Source organism: Ctenocephalides felis, unplaced genomic scaffold, assembly GCF_003426905.1.
Source record: "Ctenocephalides felis isolate EL2017-DRISC unplaced genomic scaffold, ASM342690v1 CF-g0.4_SCAFFOLD_01170, whole genome shotgun sequence".
Lineage (NCBI taxonomy): Eukaryota > Metazoa > Arthropoda > Insecta > Siphonaptera > Pulicidae > Ctenocephalides > Ctenocephalides felis.
In genome coordinates, this window is record NW_020537324.1 from 28,130,476 (window position 1) to 28,147,458 (window position 16,983).

At 28.3% G+C, this 16,983-nt stretch overlaps 3 protein-coding genes across 3 annotated transcripts; 2 read left to right on the forward strand and 1 right to left on the reverse strand.

The window, feature by feature from the left end:
- Positions 1 to 1,083: 1,083 nt before the first annotated feature.
- On the reverse strand, positions 1,084 to 9,416 carry LOC113368361 (protein ABHD4-like). Its single transcript, XM_026609907.1, has 8 exons — positions 9,110 to 9,416; positions 4,524 to 4,600; positions 4,225 to 4,431; positions 3,900 to 4,126; positions 1,983 to 2,203; positions 1,482 to 1,668; positions 1,298 to 1,392; positions 1,084 to 1,232 (listed from the first exon to the last, which is right to left on the reverse strand). Exons 1-8 carry the CDS (start codon positions 9,142 to 9,144, stop codon positions 1,178 to 1,180), a joined length of 1,104 nt encoding a protein of 367 aa, XP_026465692.1. The 5' UTR covers positions 9,145 to 9,416; the 3' UTR covers positions 1,084 to 1,177.
- A 629-nt stretch (positions 9,417 to 10,045) lies between these two features.
- Positions 10,046 to 12,855, forward strand: LOC113367039 (CCR4-NOT transcription complex subunit 10-like). The gene is made up of 12 exons (XM_026608669.1): positions 10,046 to 10,143; positions 10,218 to 10,377; positions 10,452 to 10,590; positions 10,667 to 10,806; positions 10,874 to 10,984; positions 11,057 to 11,193; positions 11,285 to 11,436; positions 11,589 to 11,800; positions 11,907 to 12,010; positions 12,075 to 12,192; positions 12,262 to 12,416; positions 12,480 to 12,855. Exons 1-12 carry the CDS (start codon positions 10,046 to 10,048, stop codon positions 12,853 to 12,855), a joined length of 1,902 nt encoding a protein of 633 aa, XP_026464454.1.
- Positions 12,856 to 13,376: 521 nt separating this feature from the next.
- LOC113366735 (nuclear pore glycoprotein p62-like) lies at positions 13,377 to 16,980 on the forward strand. Its single transcript, XM_026608392.1, has 13 exons — positions 13,377 to 13,482; positions 13,545 to 13,586; positions 13,666 to 13,728; positions 13,797 to 13,862; positions 14,100 to 14,174; positions 14,246 to 14,335; positions 14,418 to 14,531; positions 14,674 to 14,826; positions 15,405 to 15,666; positions 16,158 to 16,323; positions 16,397 to 16,563; positions 16,632 to 16,743; positions 16,819 to 16,980. The coding sequence occupies exons 1-13, from the start codon at positions 13,446 to 13,448 to the stop codon at positions 16,975 to 16,977; spliced, it is 1,506 nt and encodes a 501-aa protein (XP_026464177.1). The 5' UTR covers positions 13,377 to 13,445; the 3' UTR covers positions 16,978 to 16,980.
- The last annotated feature ends 3 nt before the right edge of the window (positions 16,981 to 16,983 follow it).

Sequence of the window (16,983 nt, forward strand, 5' to 3'; positions counted from 1 at the left end):
TGTTCTAAAATGTTGAGTTAAATACTAATATATTTCTCTTTTAAACTGAATTATTTAACATCGTTTTATTACTCTCATATTTTATTTATTATTATTGGAATTAGAAATTTATATGTTTGCATTATTCCATTATTTTTTCAATCACATTATATTAAACATTATAGTTGTGCATTCACTATAATTTATTCAGTTAATTAATACATAATACTTGTCATTTCAATATACACACAGCAGTGAATATTTAATACGAAGATAAATTAAAATTAAATAAACTAGAATAATTTGAACATAAGTTTTCAATGAGGTATGTTGATTTGTGATATTTTAATATACACCAACTTTTCTTTGCCTACAGTAAAATAAAAATAATTATTGATTTTTTTATATTGGTTTTCCAAATTGAAATTATTTACCGGAGGTGGCTTGTAAAAATAAAATATTCATTATTATCACAGACTTTAACATTATTTGCAGCACTTTCTATCTTCACAGTTTTCATTTCTGATATAATTTATATTTTATACTCTACTACATTTGTATAAAAAACAAATGTATAGACTTATTTATTAAATACCTAATTACAATATGGTAACATTTCAATATATCATTTATCTAATTTAAATTAGTATATAAATTAAATAATGATAAAACTATTTACTTATTTATTTCTTTAATCTTGTTCTGATATGGATAAGATAATTCATTAAAACCATCAAAAAGCATTTCAACTAATTGAAGTAGATAGAGCATGATAGTTTTAAAACTTCTCACTCATTTCAAAAAGTTACTACCATTTCATTCATAAAAAAATATATGGTCTCTATTTTATTAATTGATTTGCAATCTTACTGCTGGATATCACAAAATTGGTATACCATAATATCAATTTAATTATTTTACCTCATCTTCATAAAATAATACATTTGTATAGAAGAAATTCCACTGATTTCCTTCTATTTTCTCATAATTTGTTTCAAGTGCATAGCTAATCATTATTGCAGGTTATTTAATTAATCATTTTTGCAATATATTCTAAAAAAGTACTATTTTTTGGTTTTTGCTTTTTGCACTTGCATAAAATAAATGAAATAAAATTTATATATATACATCACTGTCACACACAATATAAATATAAAATTTTTCTAAAAATATTACACGCAACCTTTTATTTTATCAGTTATTTAGTACTGTCATCAGGCCCAAGTATTGCTTTTAATTCTGCAGATTCATTTCTACATTATAAAATAAATATTAAATATCATGAATACCATATGTATATACATATATAATTATTTACCTATCATTATCGGCTTTAGAACAAGCATCATTGACATGCTTATTAAAAACTTGTGCTTTATCAGCATATACATGATGACCAGCACCTGTTATAACCTGAAATTAATATTTAATAAAAGAAATCATTTAATCCAGTTAGTAACTATAACTAAATAAATACTATACTGTTCTATAGTATTTCTCACCTGTACATTAACATAGCTTTTTGTTCTGTGCTGTTTAATAGTTTCACCAGCACTATTATCCACCCATGATCTTGATCCATAGATCAAAGTTATTGGAATATCATCTCTGAGCTGGTCTAAGCGTCTGACAATAGGAAATTTGGCCCAACCAAATCCGGTCATCATAGCATGAAAAGCACTTTCACCTCTAACAAACAAAAAATAAAGTAAAATACAAAATGATCTACAAACAATTTAGATTTTCAATTTTTTTTAATCTATTAATCATTCATAGTAAATGGAATAGTTTGAATGGAATGACAGATAAAACAGGAACCAAAAATATAACTAGTTTTATTTAGGTTTCTATTTTACTTTGTTTAATTCAGCATGACAGTACTTTTATTATGTTTTTTTTTTAAAATTCTTGTAACTTGTCAGAAATTGTTTACACATCATTTTTACAATATTGAATGTAATTTCTGAAATATAGTAACTCCATTAAGTGCATTATCCACTTACGATGGTGTCTGCGAATTACATTGATGTATATATTGCGGAATAACCCGCTCGTAGTCTGGTACCAGATCTGCATATTTACGAACAATATCTGGTCTCGCTTTTTCGATCACCCATTGACCAAATGGTCCAGCCACGCGAACTGCCCACAAAGGATTAAACGGCTGCACGGCAAACGCAACAGCTCTGACCCAAAATGGCAAGTTGTATTTTGCAGCAACGTCCTTTTAATAGAAAGCATTTTTAACAGTTATTTAACAAATATTAAACACTATTATTGGATAAATAAGAGTAAATACACTTTTAGTTCAATTTGACACAATTGCCAAACTGCCAAACAATGTTTTTTTTTTTAATATTACATTAATATTATCGCCTGATGGTCATCAACCCTTAACGATTTATTGGGGTCCACCAGAAAGATTCTCTGGAAATCTAGATCAATTAAGAAGCTACAACCCTCTAAGAGGTATCCCATGAGCGACCCCAACCGCCCTGGGATATGTTACTGTTAGTTGTATGTGTGTTGTGCCACAAGGCAGGTCCAGTTCTGATGTCAGATCATAATCATAAGCTGTAGATATTATCCCCATATGCCACACATATTCCATAATATTAATATATTATAATTATATTGGTTAAACACATTCGATTCTAAATCTAAACTAGTGGGGTGTATGGCATCGTGCCTTAAGGCAATTTGCTGGAACTTCCCGTACCGTAACGAAATGTTCGAGGAATATTGAATGTTTTCAGATAGATTATTATAAATATTGTAACATTGTCTAATATTTATTTATAAGTATTACACAAACTGAATTGCAAAATTAAACATATTTGTTTAAAGTACATTAGAACTTTAGTCAGAATTACGATTAAAATCTGAATTATTTTCGATTTGAAATTTGAACAATTTGAAACAATTTTTTTTTCCAAATTCAATTATTTTGTTAAAACAAGCAGAAAGTTCTTCGAATCATTCAAATCGGACGCTTAGTTCTCTCAAAAACTGCCATTTTTTGCACATTTAGCTCTGTATCTTCGAAATGGTTAGGCCTGCTTTTGCCAAAAACTAATAACCACTTCTCCCAATCATTACTAATTGAATGTTTTTTAGACCATTCCAATCGGATGCTCCGTTCTCTCAAAGACTCGATTTCTATTTTCTGCACTCTTTGCTTCGTTTCTCCGAAACGGCTTTTGCCAAAAACTAATCAGCTCTTCTCCCTACCAATAGGAATCGAATGTTTTTTGAACCATTCAAATCGGTTGATCCGTGCGCCCCAAAACGTGACTGGAGATTTGTATCCATACATACATACATACATACACACACACACATCTATTTTTTCTGAAGTATGCCAAAATGTTCAGAAACCTTCAAAACGTCGAGAAATGTAAAAATTTTCAATTTCGATTTTCGGCCCATTAATAACTTACCCTACGGGAAGTTAATAAACCACAAATTGCTGGAACTTCCCGTACCAATTTTCTTTTCAAAGATTAAATGTTTTTGACTTTTCGAAAAAAATATTTTATTTTGAAATATTTTGGAAGTTTTGAACTTTTTTCAAAGCAATCGCACGGCTTTAGCTGCATCGAGACGAAATATCGAAGCGCATAAGCGCCGCGTAGCCGTCTAACGGACAAACGATGTTACGGAACATTTAAATAATAAAAATCTCTAAATATCTGACAATATGAGGTGGCCAAATGGCATTTTTTTTACTTTTTTTTACTAGATCTCCGAAACCGCTAGATCTGCCTTTAGCTTTAGCAATTTTTTGCGATTACTATAACTAACCTTTCTTGAAGTTAATAAGTTCGTTTGAAAATTGTTGCAAAAATATTCATAATAACATAAATAATTAGTAATAATTAAACTAGCACTTTGAATTAGTGTTGATAAACTTCCTTTACTTGTGGTTTTTCGGGAAATCCCCATGGATCTGCCAGTATCAAATGTTTGACTCTATCTGGATATCGAATAGCATAGGAAGCTGCCAAAAATCCTCCCATACTATGTCCCAATATTATCATTGAATCCAAATTCATTTCTCTTCTCCACTCTTCTACGGATTGAACTAGTTGCCTTTCTGCTTCCTGCGCATCACTACTAAATCCAGGACGAGAACTCCTGCCAAAACCTGCCTCAATAAAGATCGAAATCAAAGAAATTATATATTGAAAGTAATTCGTATAGCAACACGTCGATTAATTTAATCAAAAAAACAATCTTTATTACCTAAAACATCGATGGCGTACACAGGCCTCGATTTTGCTAAAGCATCCAAATTAAGACACCACAATGCTACCCCAGCGCCTAATCCATGGAGCAAAACCAAGGGGGATTTGGTACTTTCTTCGTTCAACGAAATTGTCCATATTTTATCCGCCGCTCCCACAACCGGACCTATATCGACGTACCAACCACGATATGGAATTTTTAAACCTAAATATAAAAAAGGTCATGATTAGATTTTTTTGGATTGAAGTAAAAATGAAAATTAGTCATATTCAATATGCAAAGAAAAACATTCTTACACGATAAAATCGTTTTCTCTGCTGTCCTCAGCATGCTGATTGAAGAGTGGGTCCAATTCATCCAACTCCAAAACCAGCTGTAGAATTTTATCAATTAATGTGTTTGCATTAATGTAAAATAATATAAGAAATCAGAAATTTATACTTAATCACAATAAATTTGCATTTCCTCAAATTCCTAATAACTTTCGCTATATTCATAAAAATATTAATGTATACATAAAAATTAATGTATAAGAAAAATATTAATGTATACAATTTAGCGTAATATTAAGGTGACCAAAAATTTGATTTTGAAAATTTGAAGTAAATGAAAGTGAATCCGCAAATTATCCGTTTCATTGAAGTGCTCTTTGGTAAACCACATTTTCAATTTTGGTCTGACGTTAACACAACAAAGGATGGTTTTCCTACTCGTAAACAGGCAACGTATAACTGCCCATGTGAAAAACAATGATTTTCTAAATAATCAATTTGAAATTTATCCCGCAAACACTAAGCGACTTGTTATTGCGAACGCAAAGCGATCTGGAAATTGCAATCGTTTGAAGTCAAACGGAAGACCAGTCGGAATCATTGGTATGTCACCAAATCGCCAGCAATTTTTGATTGAATGGTGAAATTCAGTGCGTGTATATCATCATTATTTGCGGCAAGAATTGCTCGTTGACTTAACCAAGCATATACGGTGCGTGAAGTTCCCGCAATTTGCATTAAGGCACGATGCCATGCCATACCACTTATTGCTATTCTTAGCTATAAACCTTGCGGAGCCCGAGACTTTTCCAACGAATGCAAAATTGTCGAAATCGGTTCATGCGTTCTGGAGTTATATCGTCAGGAATATATATATATATATATATATATATATATATATATTATATATATATATATATATATATATATATATATTAGAGCGGGTCGATTTAAAAGTAGCTTCGGCACATATGATTTTCGGATACTAGGGATCAAAATAAGATACTTTGCTAAAGAAACGATGCCTCTAAAATGAATTGTGATGCCCCATGCATTGATCCAAAATTAGGAGCTGAATTTTGAAAAATTCCGTTTCCATTAACCCATTTAGAGTGCTCCAATCGCGCCCAAATGTATGACAAATCCCAACCAACTTTGGAAGGCCGATCCACCCATGCCAATGGTTCACCCCCTGGGACCTCCCCTTAGAGGTCTTAATTTTTCAGTCTTGAAACCAAAAAAGACTTCAAGCAATAATTTATAAGTTTTACATAGTTTTATTTACATCATTATGTTATGATAAAATAAATCTTATAATAAAAAAATCGCTGATTTTGTCATGTTGAAGTACCCAAAATGATGCAACTTTTGTATGCGGGGCCTCTAAAAGGAGGTCCCAAAGTTACCGGGGGTCGGTCATACATTTGGGCACTACTGGGGCGCTCTAAATAAGCCAAAACAAGGATTTTTAAAATTGGACCCAATCTTTGGGTGAATGCACGGGACATCAGATTTCATTTTAGAGATATGGTTTCTTAGACCTATCTAATCTTATTTTGACCCTTAGTGTACGAATTTCATATGTGCCTATGCTACTTTTTTTGCATGCGAAAAACACAAGGTTCGGATATGAAATTAGTAATATTTTTTCAATATCATTCAAGAAATATATAATTTCTTTGCATCTTATACTAATCTCTGTACAATATTTATAAAATTCGTTAAAAATTCTAATTTCTGATACACGATGGGAAAGTAAAGATAAATTCGGACCTTACGAAATCAATTAGAAGTTTACGATGCAATTTTGAACATTTCAAGCAATGAAAAATTAAATTGAATAATCCAACATGAAGTACCAGTGTTATGTTAAAAAACAAAAGGCTAGAATTTGTTGCCCTCTATGATTTGCTCAATAGATTAATTCGCATAAAATCTCCAAAATAAATGAGTAAACTATTTCAAAACCCAAATATTAATATTATACGTATAATATGTACATGTGTTAGAAATAATTGAATATTTAAAAATATTCTTGCAAGCAATAATGAAGACACTGAAAATAAGAAAATGGTTCATTATTGCGACAACGATAGAAGACACAACAATTTGATTGTGAGCATTTGATTTTTAGATTATATCTTAAATTTTGAGTAGTAAATGCAGAATTATTAAAAAAATATTTAAAAAAAATAAAATGGTTATATAATTTTAATGATAAACTGTTTAAGCAGTCAAACTGATAGAATAGAGGGGGGGGCGCTGAGGGCTCCAGGACCGGCTCTGTATATAATATATATAACAAATTGTATGAATGCATACGTAATTTTTTTTTTAAGTTGAGCAAATTTTTTTAATCCTTACTGATACTGCAAAACTTTATAACATTTATACTTATTAACTTCCCTAGGGCAAGTTATAGTAATCGCAAAAAAATCGAAAATGAAAATTTTTATATATCTACGGTTCAAAGATTTCTGAATATTTTGGCATCCCTAGAAAAAATGGATGTATGTGTGTACGTGTGTGTGTGTGTGTGTATGGATGATGTGTGTGTGCGGATACGAATTTTCGGTTTTTATGAGAACGGAGCGTCCGAATTTCATAATTCTAAAAACATTTTACTTGTATTAACAAGATGAAGAATGAATTAAATTTTCATGAAGGCAGGTCTAGCGGTTTCCAATCTAATCAAAAAAGTTTAAAAAAATGCCATTTGGCGGTCAAAAATGATCATTAAACATATGCACATCAAATTATCAGATATTTTATAGAGATTTTTACAATAAGTATAAATTTTGTTTACATTCTTATGGGTTCCGTACATGTTTATCCGTTAGACAGCGACGCGGCGCTTACGCGCTTTGACATTTCTTCTCTAGCAGTTAAAGCAGTACGATTGCTTTGAAAAAAAGTTCAGATCTTCCAAAATATGTCAAAATAAAAAAAAAACCTTTTTTTTTTCAAAAAAAAGTAATTTTTTGTCCAATTTATAGTTTCTCAAAAATCTTATTTTTTCGAAGTAAATTTTTTTCAAAAATGTTAATCGTTTTTAAAAAAAATAATAATTTTTGGTACGGGAAGTTCCAGCAATTTGCCTTAAGGCACGATGCCCTAATTGCCTTAAGACAGAATTCCACTTACAGATAGTTTTTCTGATGAAATTGTCTTGAATGTAGACTTTTTAGTAGATTTGTTTCGGTTTTTTATGATGAACTTTAGTAAATAGTATATATTGAAGTAAATATATTCAATATATCGCTTTTAGAGCAGTTTTTGTGTTCAAATTTTGTAAAAATCACTCTAAGGATATACTGAGAATAATAACTTTTTTTAAAAAAATTAATCCCGGGCAAAGAAACTTGAATCTGGAACAAATATTGCTTCTAAAAATATCGGGGATAAATTACTACTTTAGTAATTAAATATTTTTGTACATGAGAAAACTAAATCTAATCTCACAAAACCGTTTTAATACTTTAAAATTTATTGCGAGACGCGATAATACTTTTCCATTTTTTTTTAAATATTGCTCATAGTAATTATAATTACTATTATTATATGTTATGATAAAAATATGAATACATGGTTATTAAATTATTATATGGCAAGTCATACACATTTTTTTCGTTATACTAGAATATTCGAACATTTATGATGTTATAAAATCGCAGGTCAATTACTTGTGCATGTCATGCTTGTTACATATCAAAAACCTGTAATATTGGCCTTGAAAGAACAAAAACACAAATTACTATGTATCTAAACATTGCTAAAAAAACTAATTTAGATGTTTATTAGAAGTACAAACTAATTTATATCTTAAATATTTTTTTTCGTGAAATACGCAGTTGATCATGATAAAATTCACACCTTCCAGAATAAATATTGTTTATAGAAATAAATTGTTCTTTATTTTAGATGATTAGGCTGCTAATTACATATATATATATATATATGTATATATATATATATATATATATATATGCATATTTTAATATCAAATGAATCATTCTCAAAACATATAGGATGGTTAAGGATGGTTTATTTGATATTATTCAAGATCAATTTTAAAATAAATGAATAAAAAATCTTGGAGAGTGAAAACATCAGGTGAAAAAGAGAATTTTAAATTTTAGAACATCTATAATATAGTTGTTGTTTTAAAATCTTTACCTTTAATCTTTTTTATAAGATGTTTTAAATTACCTTTACCTTTATTATTTGGCACTATGTCCACCAAGAATTTATTCATATAATTTTAGTATTAACCAATTAGTTGTAAATGAAAAACTTTCATAAAAAAACATGCATTTAGTGTCCAGGATAACTATTTTTCTATCAATTTCTAATATTGTAGAGAATTGTATATAGTTTATTATCATCTCTGCTAACAAATCTTATATACTTATATAGAAATACTTAAATTTGCAATAATTATATTCATATTGTGTATAGTTTTATTTAACTTACTATAACAAAGTGCATTAAAATGTAAAGTTTTAAGGAATACTTTTGTCTCAGAATATGCAGTGTGAATTTAATCTAAAGCACCACAAGGTAAAGTAATCAAATTTTGAAAAAAAATAGATATCAATTATAAATCATACCTTGGTTTTGATATTGCCAATTCATTATCTGCCATTTAACACGCAATTTAGTTTAAATTACTTAATATTTGATTAGTACCATAAACACAAAGTGACAGTTTGTTACAACAGAGCAATAACACACCAGATTTAATAGAAATATTTACTGACATTAAATCTCAAGACTTGAGGATTTTAATTTGTCTACTTGAACGTTCGTTGACGCAACCAAACACAAGGTAACTAATTTACTTCGTCATTATTAAATATCATCACTAAAAACTCTATCTGTCACTGTCATTTATCATAGAACTGTCAGATTACACACGCTTTGAACAAAGTTCAATTGGGCTCACTTTTTATTACTAATGCTTTTATCTTTACACTTTTTTAATTTTAGTGAATACTTCATTTATATTTACAATTAAAGCTCTATGTATTTTATTTCAGAAGAAATTTGCATAGAAAAAACTTGCTTTTGAATAATTAAACCAACAATAGTTTTATTTAGAGCTAAATAAGTTGGGCATAATAAAGCTATTCGAAATATTTTAATAAAAGTATAATTCAAATTTAATATCATATACGCAATAAATACGAATAATTGCGAACATAAATAATTTATTTCTAATCGTGTTTATCTTATCAAGTTCATATCGTTGGTAATACCAACCAACCAACAGTTGAATTATTCAACGCTTGCCAACTGAGAAAATAAACGACTGTCAAAATTTTTCAAGTCTGTCAAATCTAAACAATGTCACCAAAATTTTATACTAAATTCATTATAATAAATAAATTAATTGTCTTCATTAAAATTATTGATTAATAAATATTTTAAATTGTATTGAAATCTATGTAGCTTAAAATTATTTACATAAATATATTCGCAACTTGAAATTTACTTTGAAAATTACTTGAAATACAATTATTTTTTACATTTTACAAATATTAAAAATGATTGATGTAACTAATGAAATAACAGATATTGATGATGTAGAGGTCTCAGATCAAGAAAGAGATATTGCCCTAACAGCCTTGTTTGAATTCAATAGGTTTGTGCTAAATCTTATACCCCCAGAAAAATTCAACACCTGTTCTCTTATATGAATATATTTACAATCTATAGGAAAAACTATAATGCTTGTAATCAGCAATTGGAAAAGCTTGAACGATCTCTCAATAATAATTTTAAATTATTACACAACAAAGCTGTAACTGATTTTTATGAAAGTAATTGCCAAAACGTTGATGAGTTGAGAAAAGCACTTCAATTTCTAAATAGCCAAGTAAGAGTATTCAAAAATTATCTGTCTATTTTCATAGTACAGAAAACTAATCTAGATATTCAATTAATTTTTAGATTACTAATTATGAAGGCTTGAAGGCTGTAGATAAGTGCCCTTTATTTTATAATCTAGCTGTTATATTATATCATTCATGTAAGCCGAATAGTGCTCTAAAGTTGTTATTAAAAGTGCAGCCACATTTGGACCAATTAGGTATATAAAATTATGAATATAATTAGGCATTCAAAATTTAATATAAACTTAATTCCAATTATAAATCAATAAACAGAAGAGAGTTTGGTTGAGAAATCGGTATTGTTATTATGTGAATTATTATTAAATGCACATAGGGCTAAAGATGCTCTAGAACTAATTGATTGCATGGAAGCTAGACTGCAAGTATCATCGGAAATGTATGGTGAAGTGTTGGTAAATAAATAGTTGTAAAGTTGTTGTTGTTCAAATAACTAGTTCATATAAAAATCTACTATTTCAGGAGAAATTCAATATAAAAATAGAGATTTTTCAAAAAAGATTAGATTACTATCGTAAAAGAGCATTATTTTCTATGCAATTAGTTCATGATCTAACAATATCAGATGACAAGGTATGTTAATGGTATTATTATTTAATAAATGATTCATTTATTAAAGCTTATGAATTTATTTTTGAATTCAAGAACTTAGAAAATTTGTTTCTTCAATCTCGCTTATTATATTTGCAAGGCAATAACAAATCTCATGAAGAACTTATTAAGTTTATTAGATCTCCAAGCAAAGATGCATATTTTGCTAATGGAACTAGTATATTAAAAGGGTAAATAATATATATATATATATATATATATATATATATATATATATATATATATATATATAATATTATTTAATAGAATTATGATTTATAGATCCAACAATGAAAATCTTGCCATATTAGCTCTTAATAACATTGGAGTTATTGAATTTTCTCTTGGTCACTTTCATCTAGCAACTCATTCACTTCAACAGTCATTAAGTAGAGATATTCAACTGGTAAAAAACATAAAAAATACTCGAGAAGGTAATTTTTTTCAATATATTTTTGATATGTAATAATTCTTGATTTTATCCATTTATTTTGTTGTTATAAAATAAAAATATATATCCCTACATTTTAAAAAATTTGAAACTATCTATACATACCTGATATTAGTAAATTGATTTTGTTCGTAGCAGATTCATCTGAAGCTTTGGATAAAAAACCTTTACTTCAAATAGCATCATCTATGCATCGTTATTCAATATTATACAACCTTGGAGTATCTTTACTTTTCAGTGGTAGACCGCGTGATGCATTTGAATGTTTATTGGAACCTTTACATTATCAGCATAATAATCCAAAACTGTGGTTAAGAATTGCAGAGTGCTGCATAATGGTTCATCAGGTAATACTTCTATTCTAGTTTTAAATTCAATTTACATAGTTTATTGTAATTTTTTATTAATATTTTATTATTTTTATTATATTCTAAATGTGATTCTAATATTTAGCAAATGAAAGCAGAAAATAAAACACCCATTGTGCACGAAGTAATTGGAAAAAATGCACATAAAAAATTAATTTTAAATAATATCACTCCTCTGAAATACACATGGTATGTTTATATGATAATTAATAATAGTGTTATTTTTTTTTAATTATTTTTGTTATTTTTATAGTGATGACAGCCAATCATCATATGCAATACCGAGTCCCAGTTTAGAATTTGCACTACTTTGTTTAAAAATTGTACTAAATTTGCTTCCAAAAGAAGAACTTGTTACTGAACAAACTGAGGTAAAAGTATGACATTGTTTATTAAATTATTATAATAATAATATTTATTTTTATCCCATGTTTAAATAGTTGGGATATGGAATACCTCTTCGAGAATTATCATCATTGCGCAACTCAGCTTTGGCGGCAAGTGCTTTTGTTTGTTTATGCATCGGAGATTGCTCATTAGCTTTAGAACATGCACAAACTTTACTCACACAATCTCAAGTTAATGAGGCCCATAAGTATGAATTTATTCCAGTTCATTAAGTTATTAAACAAAAATTATAGTTTTATGTTTATTTCAGAATGCTTGGACATTTATACTGTGCTGAGGCCTTAGTGTTGATGAACAAAATATCAGAAGCAGTTCATCATTTAGATCCTGATTCTATTAATGGCATTTCAACAATTTATTCAAATGATAACAATTCGAAAACAACACCGCCTACGGTTTGGGAGATCAAAAATGTGCAAATGGCTAAGCAGATAACAACATATAATTTAGCTGTTACATTAGCTATACGTGGTGATTTTACCAAAGCTAAAATGTTATTGCAGCAATTAAAAAATGATGAAAGAAATGTATTTGTATCTATGTTAGATTTATATATAGAATTGCAGTTAGGAAATTTAGATACAGTGAAAGAAATTATTAGGCAAAATAATCCGCAACCTGTATAAATTGTTTATGTAAAATATGCATTTTTTAAATACTTTATTTGCAAGTAAATGAATTTATATTGTGCATATATAAAACTTTTGAGGTTGATATTTTGTTATTTATAGATATTTTTATATCAATGAAATGTATTGTCTACAAATGATTTTTGATGTACTAATTAGCTTTGAAGAGGCAATAAAAAATTCTGTAAATCATTACTTTTACAAATTTAAACACTCAAATATTATGATAATCTTTTTTTATCAATCAAATAACACTTCTTTTAGCTATGATGATAATCATATAAAAAACAGACGAAAACAAAAACATGATCTGAAAACCAAATGTTTATTTTCAGGAAAAAATTGGAAAATATTGTAAATTTATTTTTTATCTTCACTAACTTATTTTAATGTGAAACAAATTTAGATTTTTCGAAATCAAAGTAACGCTTTAGTTTAATTTTTTTAATGTTTCTCAAGATGGCACTATTGTCAAGATGGCACTATTGTCGTATGAAGGTATATATTTTTATTTGTCTAAATTTGACGCGCGAATCTTAGGTTATGTTATGATTTCATATAATAATTGCGTGTGATCGTTTTTAAACATGAATTTCAGTTTTGGTGTAACAAATACCCCTAAAGGTAATTTCACATTATTAATATATAAAGCAACTAATAATTAATTTAATATATCTTTTTTATAGGGGCTGGGGATGCTGGAAACACAGGCTCAAACACTGTAGCACGTAATACTGTTTTACTTATTATGCTTCTTTAAGTTATAGTCAACCTCTTTTTTTAAATATTATGATTTTAATATTTCAGCAAAAAATTTATTTGGTACACAGACAACTCAGGCTAGTGGTGCTGCTCCTTCTTTCACTTTCGGTAATGTTTTAACTTACATTATTGACTAAATAAGGATATATTTATTTTGGATTTGTTTTAATATTTAGGAACATCTAGTGCACCTGCTCCCACTTTTGGATTTTCGGCAAATCCAGCCCAACAGTCAGCTCCAGGTTAGTTATTAAATTACTCCAATTTGATCATTTAATTATTTAAGTTGGTAAATTTAGACTACTAATTATATGTTGATTATTAATCCTGTATTAAATTATTTTGACAATAAAAGTTGTAGAACCGAAATGTCAAAAAAATACTATTTTTCTTGTTTTCAAATTCTTCGGAATTAACGCCGACAAATTTAGTTCTTAATTCAAGGTAATGAATTCATTTTTTTGGTTAAACTTACACAGGAAATGCTGGATCTACAACTGCAACTCCGGCATTTGGATTCCCAACTAATACAACTCAGCAACAACCAGCTCAAGGTTTGTTTTGATGATCCAATAAAATTTGTTACTACCGTTACAGTCTATTTATTTATTTTATTTGATTGCAGGTTTTAGTTTTGGAGCAGCCAAAACAACAGCTCCAACTTTGTCATTCGGAACGACTCCTCAAGCAACTACTACTACTCAACCAACTACAGGTACATAGCCTTTGTATACTAGAGCTAAATTATGCAAGAAGTTACATACCTTTGTTACATACCTTTGTTACATTTTTCTTAGGGTTTGGTTTATTATCAAATACTGCTAGTACTGCTTCCTCTGGTTTCGGTTCAAATACAACAAGTTTTGGATTAGCACCCACCACGACAACAAGTGCAGGAACAACCGGGACAGGTAAATAAATAGCCACTATTTATTACTGACTTAGATTTGAATGGTAATCTAATATTTTTTGTCAACAAAATATTTGTCCTAATATTTTATAGTATGTTGAAAACTAAACTGGAAATGATTTTGTATTATTAACCTATAATAGGTTTAAATTTTGGATTTGGGGCAAAAACTACAACTGCAGCACCAGCAGCTACAACACCAAGTTTTAGTTTTGGCAATACAGCTAAAACAACAGCTTCTACGTTATCATTTGGTTTATCAACAACAACAACTGCTTCTACAACAGCTCTGCCAAGTAAGAAATATTTACAGACATGAAGAAATTCTAAATATTTTTTTTATTTGTTGAAATTCTTTTACATATATTTGCATTTTAAGAGTGTTGCTAAATTTTTACAAATTTAATTTGATTAACAAACAAACAACAAAAACAATTTAATTTTACCATAAAGATGCTCTTTAGACTCTTTTATTTTTAAATATTATGAACATAATACTTATTACCATATTTATGAATGCGTATTCAAATACTTATTTGAGAACTTACACAGCAATGTTCAATTCTTGCGCATCTTCATTGTTAATACATTTTACTAAATTTCAAATTTTAATTCAATAAAATTTTGAATATGTTATTTTGAAGTAAGATAATATTTGTACTATTTTTATATCAAGATACATATAGAAAACTGGATTGGATTTAAATTACTTTAAAATGTATATTATTTAAATTTTGGTTAATTTTATTTGTTTATAATGATTAAGATGTTTAATTCCTTATAAAGAAATTTTTTTTAGAATTATATCTAATTATAATACATCATCTTGTGTGGAAGCTAATTTGAAATTCTTTACATTTTTAATATTTTATAGCATTTGGAGCAGTCTCATCTACCCCGGCAACATGTTCAGCTACAACAACTACAACCACGGTAGCTGGTACTGGTTTTTCTGTTGGAACTGGTCTAAATCTGTCAACTTCTCTTAACGTAGCAAAAACAACAACAACTAGTACTTTTGCCACTGGGTTTTCTTTACCTGCAAGTACTTCCTCTACTACAGTTGCTACAAGCCTTGCAGGGTTTGGAACTACGCCAGTATCTTCAAAAGCATCTGGAGCTTTAACAACCACTGTGTGAGTTTTTATCTTTAGAATTTCACTGATGCATGATCTATTTTAGAGTGATTTTTTTTATATACATATATATATTTGATATTTCCTGGATTTTTTAATAAATTGATAAGGGTTTCTTTCCCGAACAATTAAATTAAATAAATAAAAAACAAGTTTTTTTTGTAAATGTTGATGAAATCCATCCAAGGTAATAAATAAATAGAAACAGAACTAAAATGTCTTTGTTAAAATAAATTGAATAGATCCATACGTTTTGAATTCCAGTTTAAATTTTTTTCAGCGGAAGCAAACCATGCAAGTTTTGTTTGAAACGTATGAATCTATTAAATTTATTTTAAGAAACATATCTAAGTTTTCTTTCTATATATTATCTTGGATAGATGTCTGTTAAAAAGTTCTTTTTGTTTTATCAACATATTTATCAATATTCAAAAAAAATATTATTATATATGCGTAATAGTTTACATTTTTCATTATTTATAATTTTTTAGAATGAGTGGTAATACCACTGTACCTATTGCGTCAATGAACTTTTCCCAGTTAGAAGAAAATATTAATAAATGGACTCTAGATTTGGATGAACAAGTGAAAATATTCATGAACCAAGCTACACAAGTAAATGCTTGGGATCAATTACTGATTGAAAATGGTGAAAAGGTAAAATTCACTTTCTTTAAGTTAAAAGTTATTTGTAAAGTAATAGACATTATATATTTTCATTTTGTTTTAGATTGTTATGTTGAATGATAATGTAGAAAGAATTAAACTAGATCAGTTTGCACTTGATCATGAATTAGATTTTATTGTGAGCCAACAAATTGAGTTAGAAGATATGATAGCACCTTTAGAAAGGGAATTAAGTCAAATTTCCATTAGAGATCCTGAAAGAGAACAGAGGTAAGAAAGAATTACAATATTATATTTTGTTTTATTTTAATAATTATATTGAAATTTTTTACTTTTAGTTATCAACTAGCAGAAAATTTAGATACTCAATTAAAACAAATGGCTGAAGATTTGAAAGAAGTTATTGAACATTTAAATGAATCGAATAAAGCTCAAGATGTTAATGATCCTGTGAGTACAATCCATTGCTAGACAATGTTTGAGCTTGGTTAACTTTAAAAATTATATTTCTGATTATAATTTCAGATTGTTCAAGTTGGAAGAATTTTGAATGCACATATGTCATCCTTGCAATGGATAGATGCCAGTACAGCTCAAATAAATGCAAAATTGCAACAAGTTGAACGAATGCAAGAGACTTTAAGAAGTAGTACTGAAAGAGCTTTTCATAGAACATTTGATTAACATGCC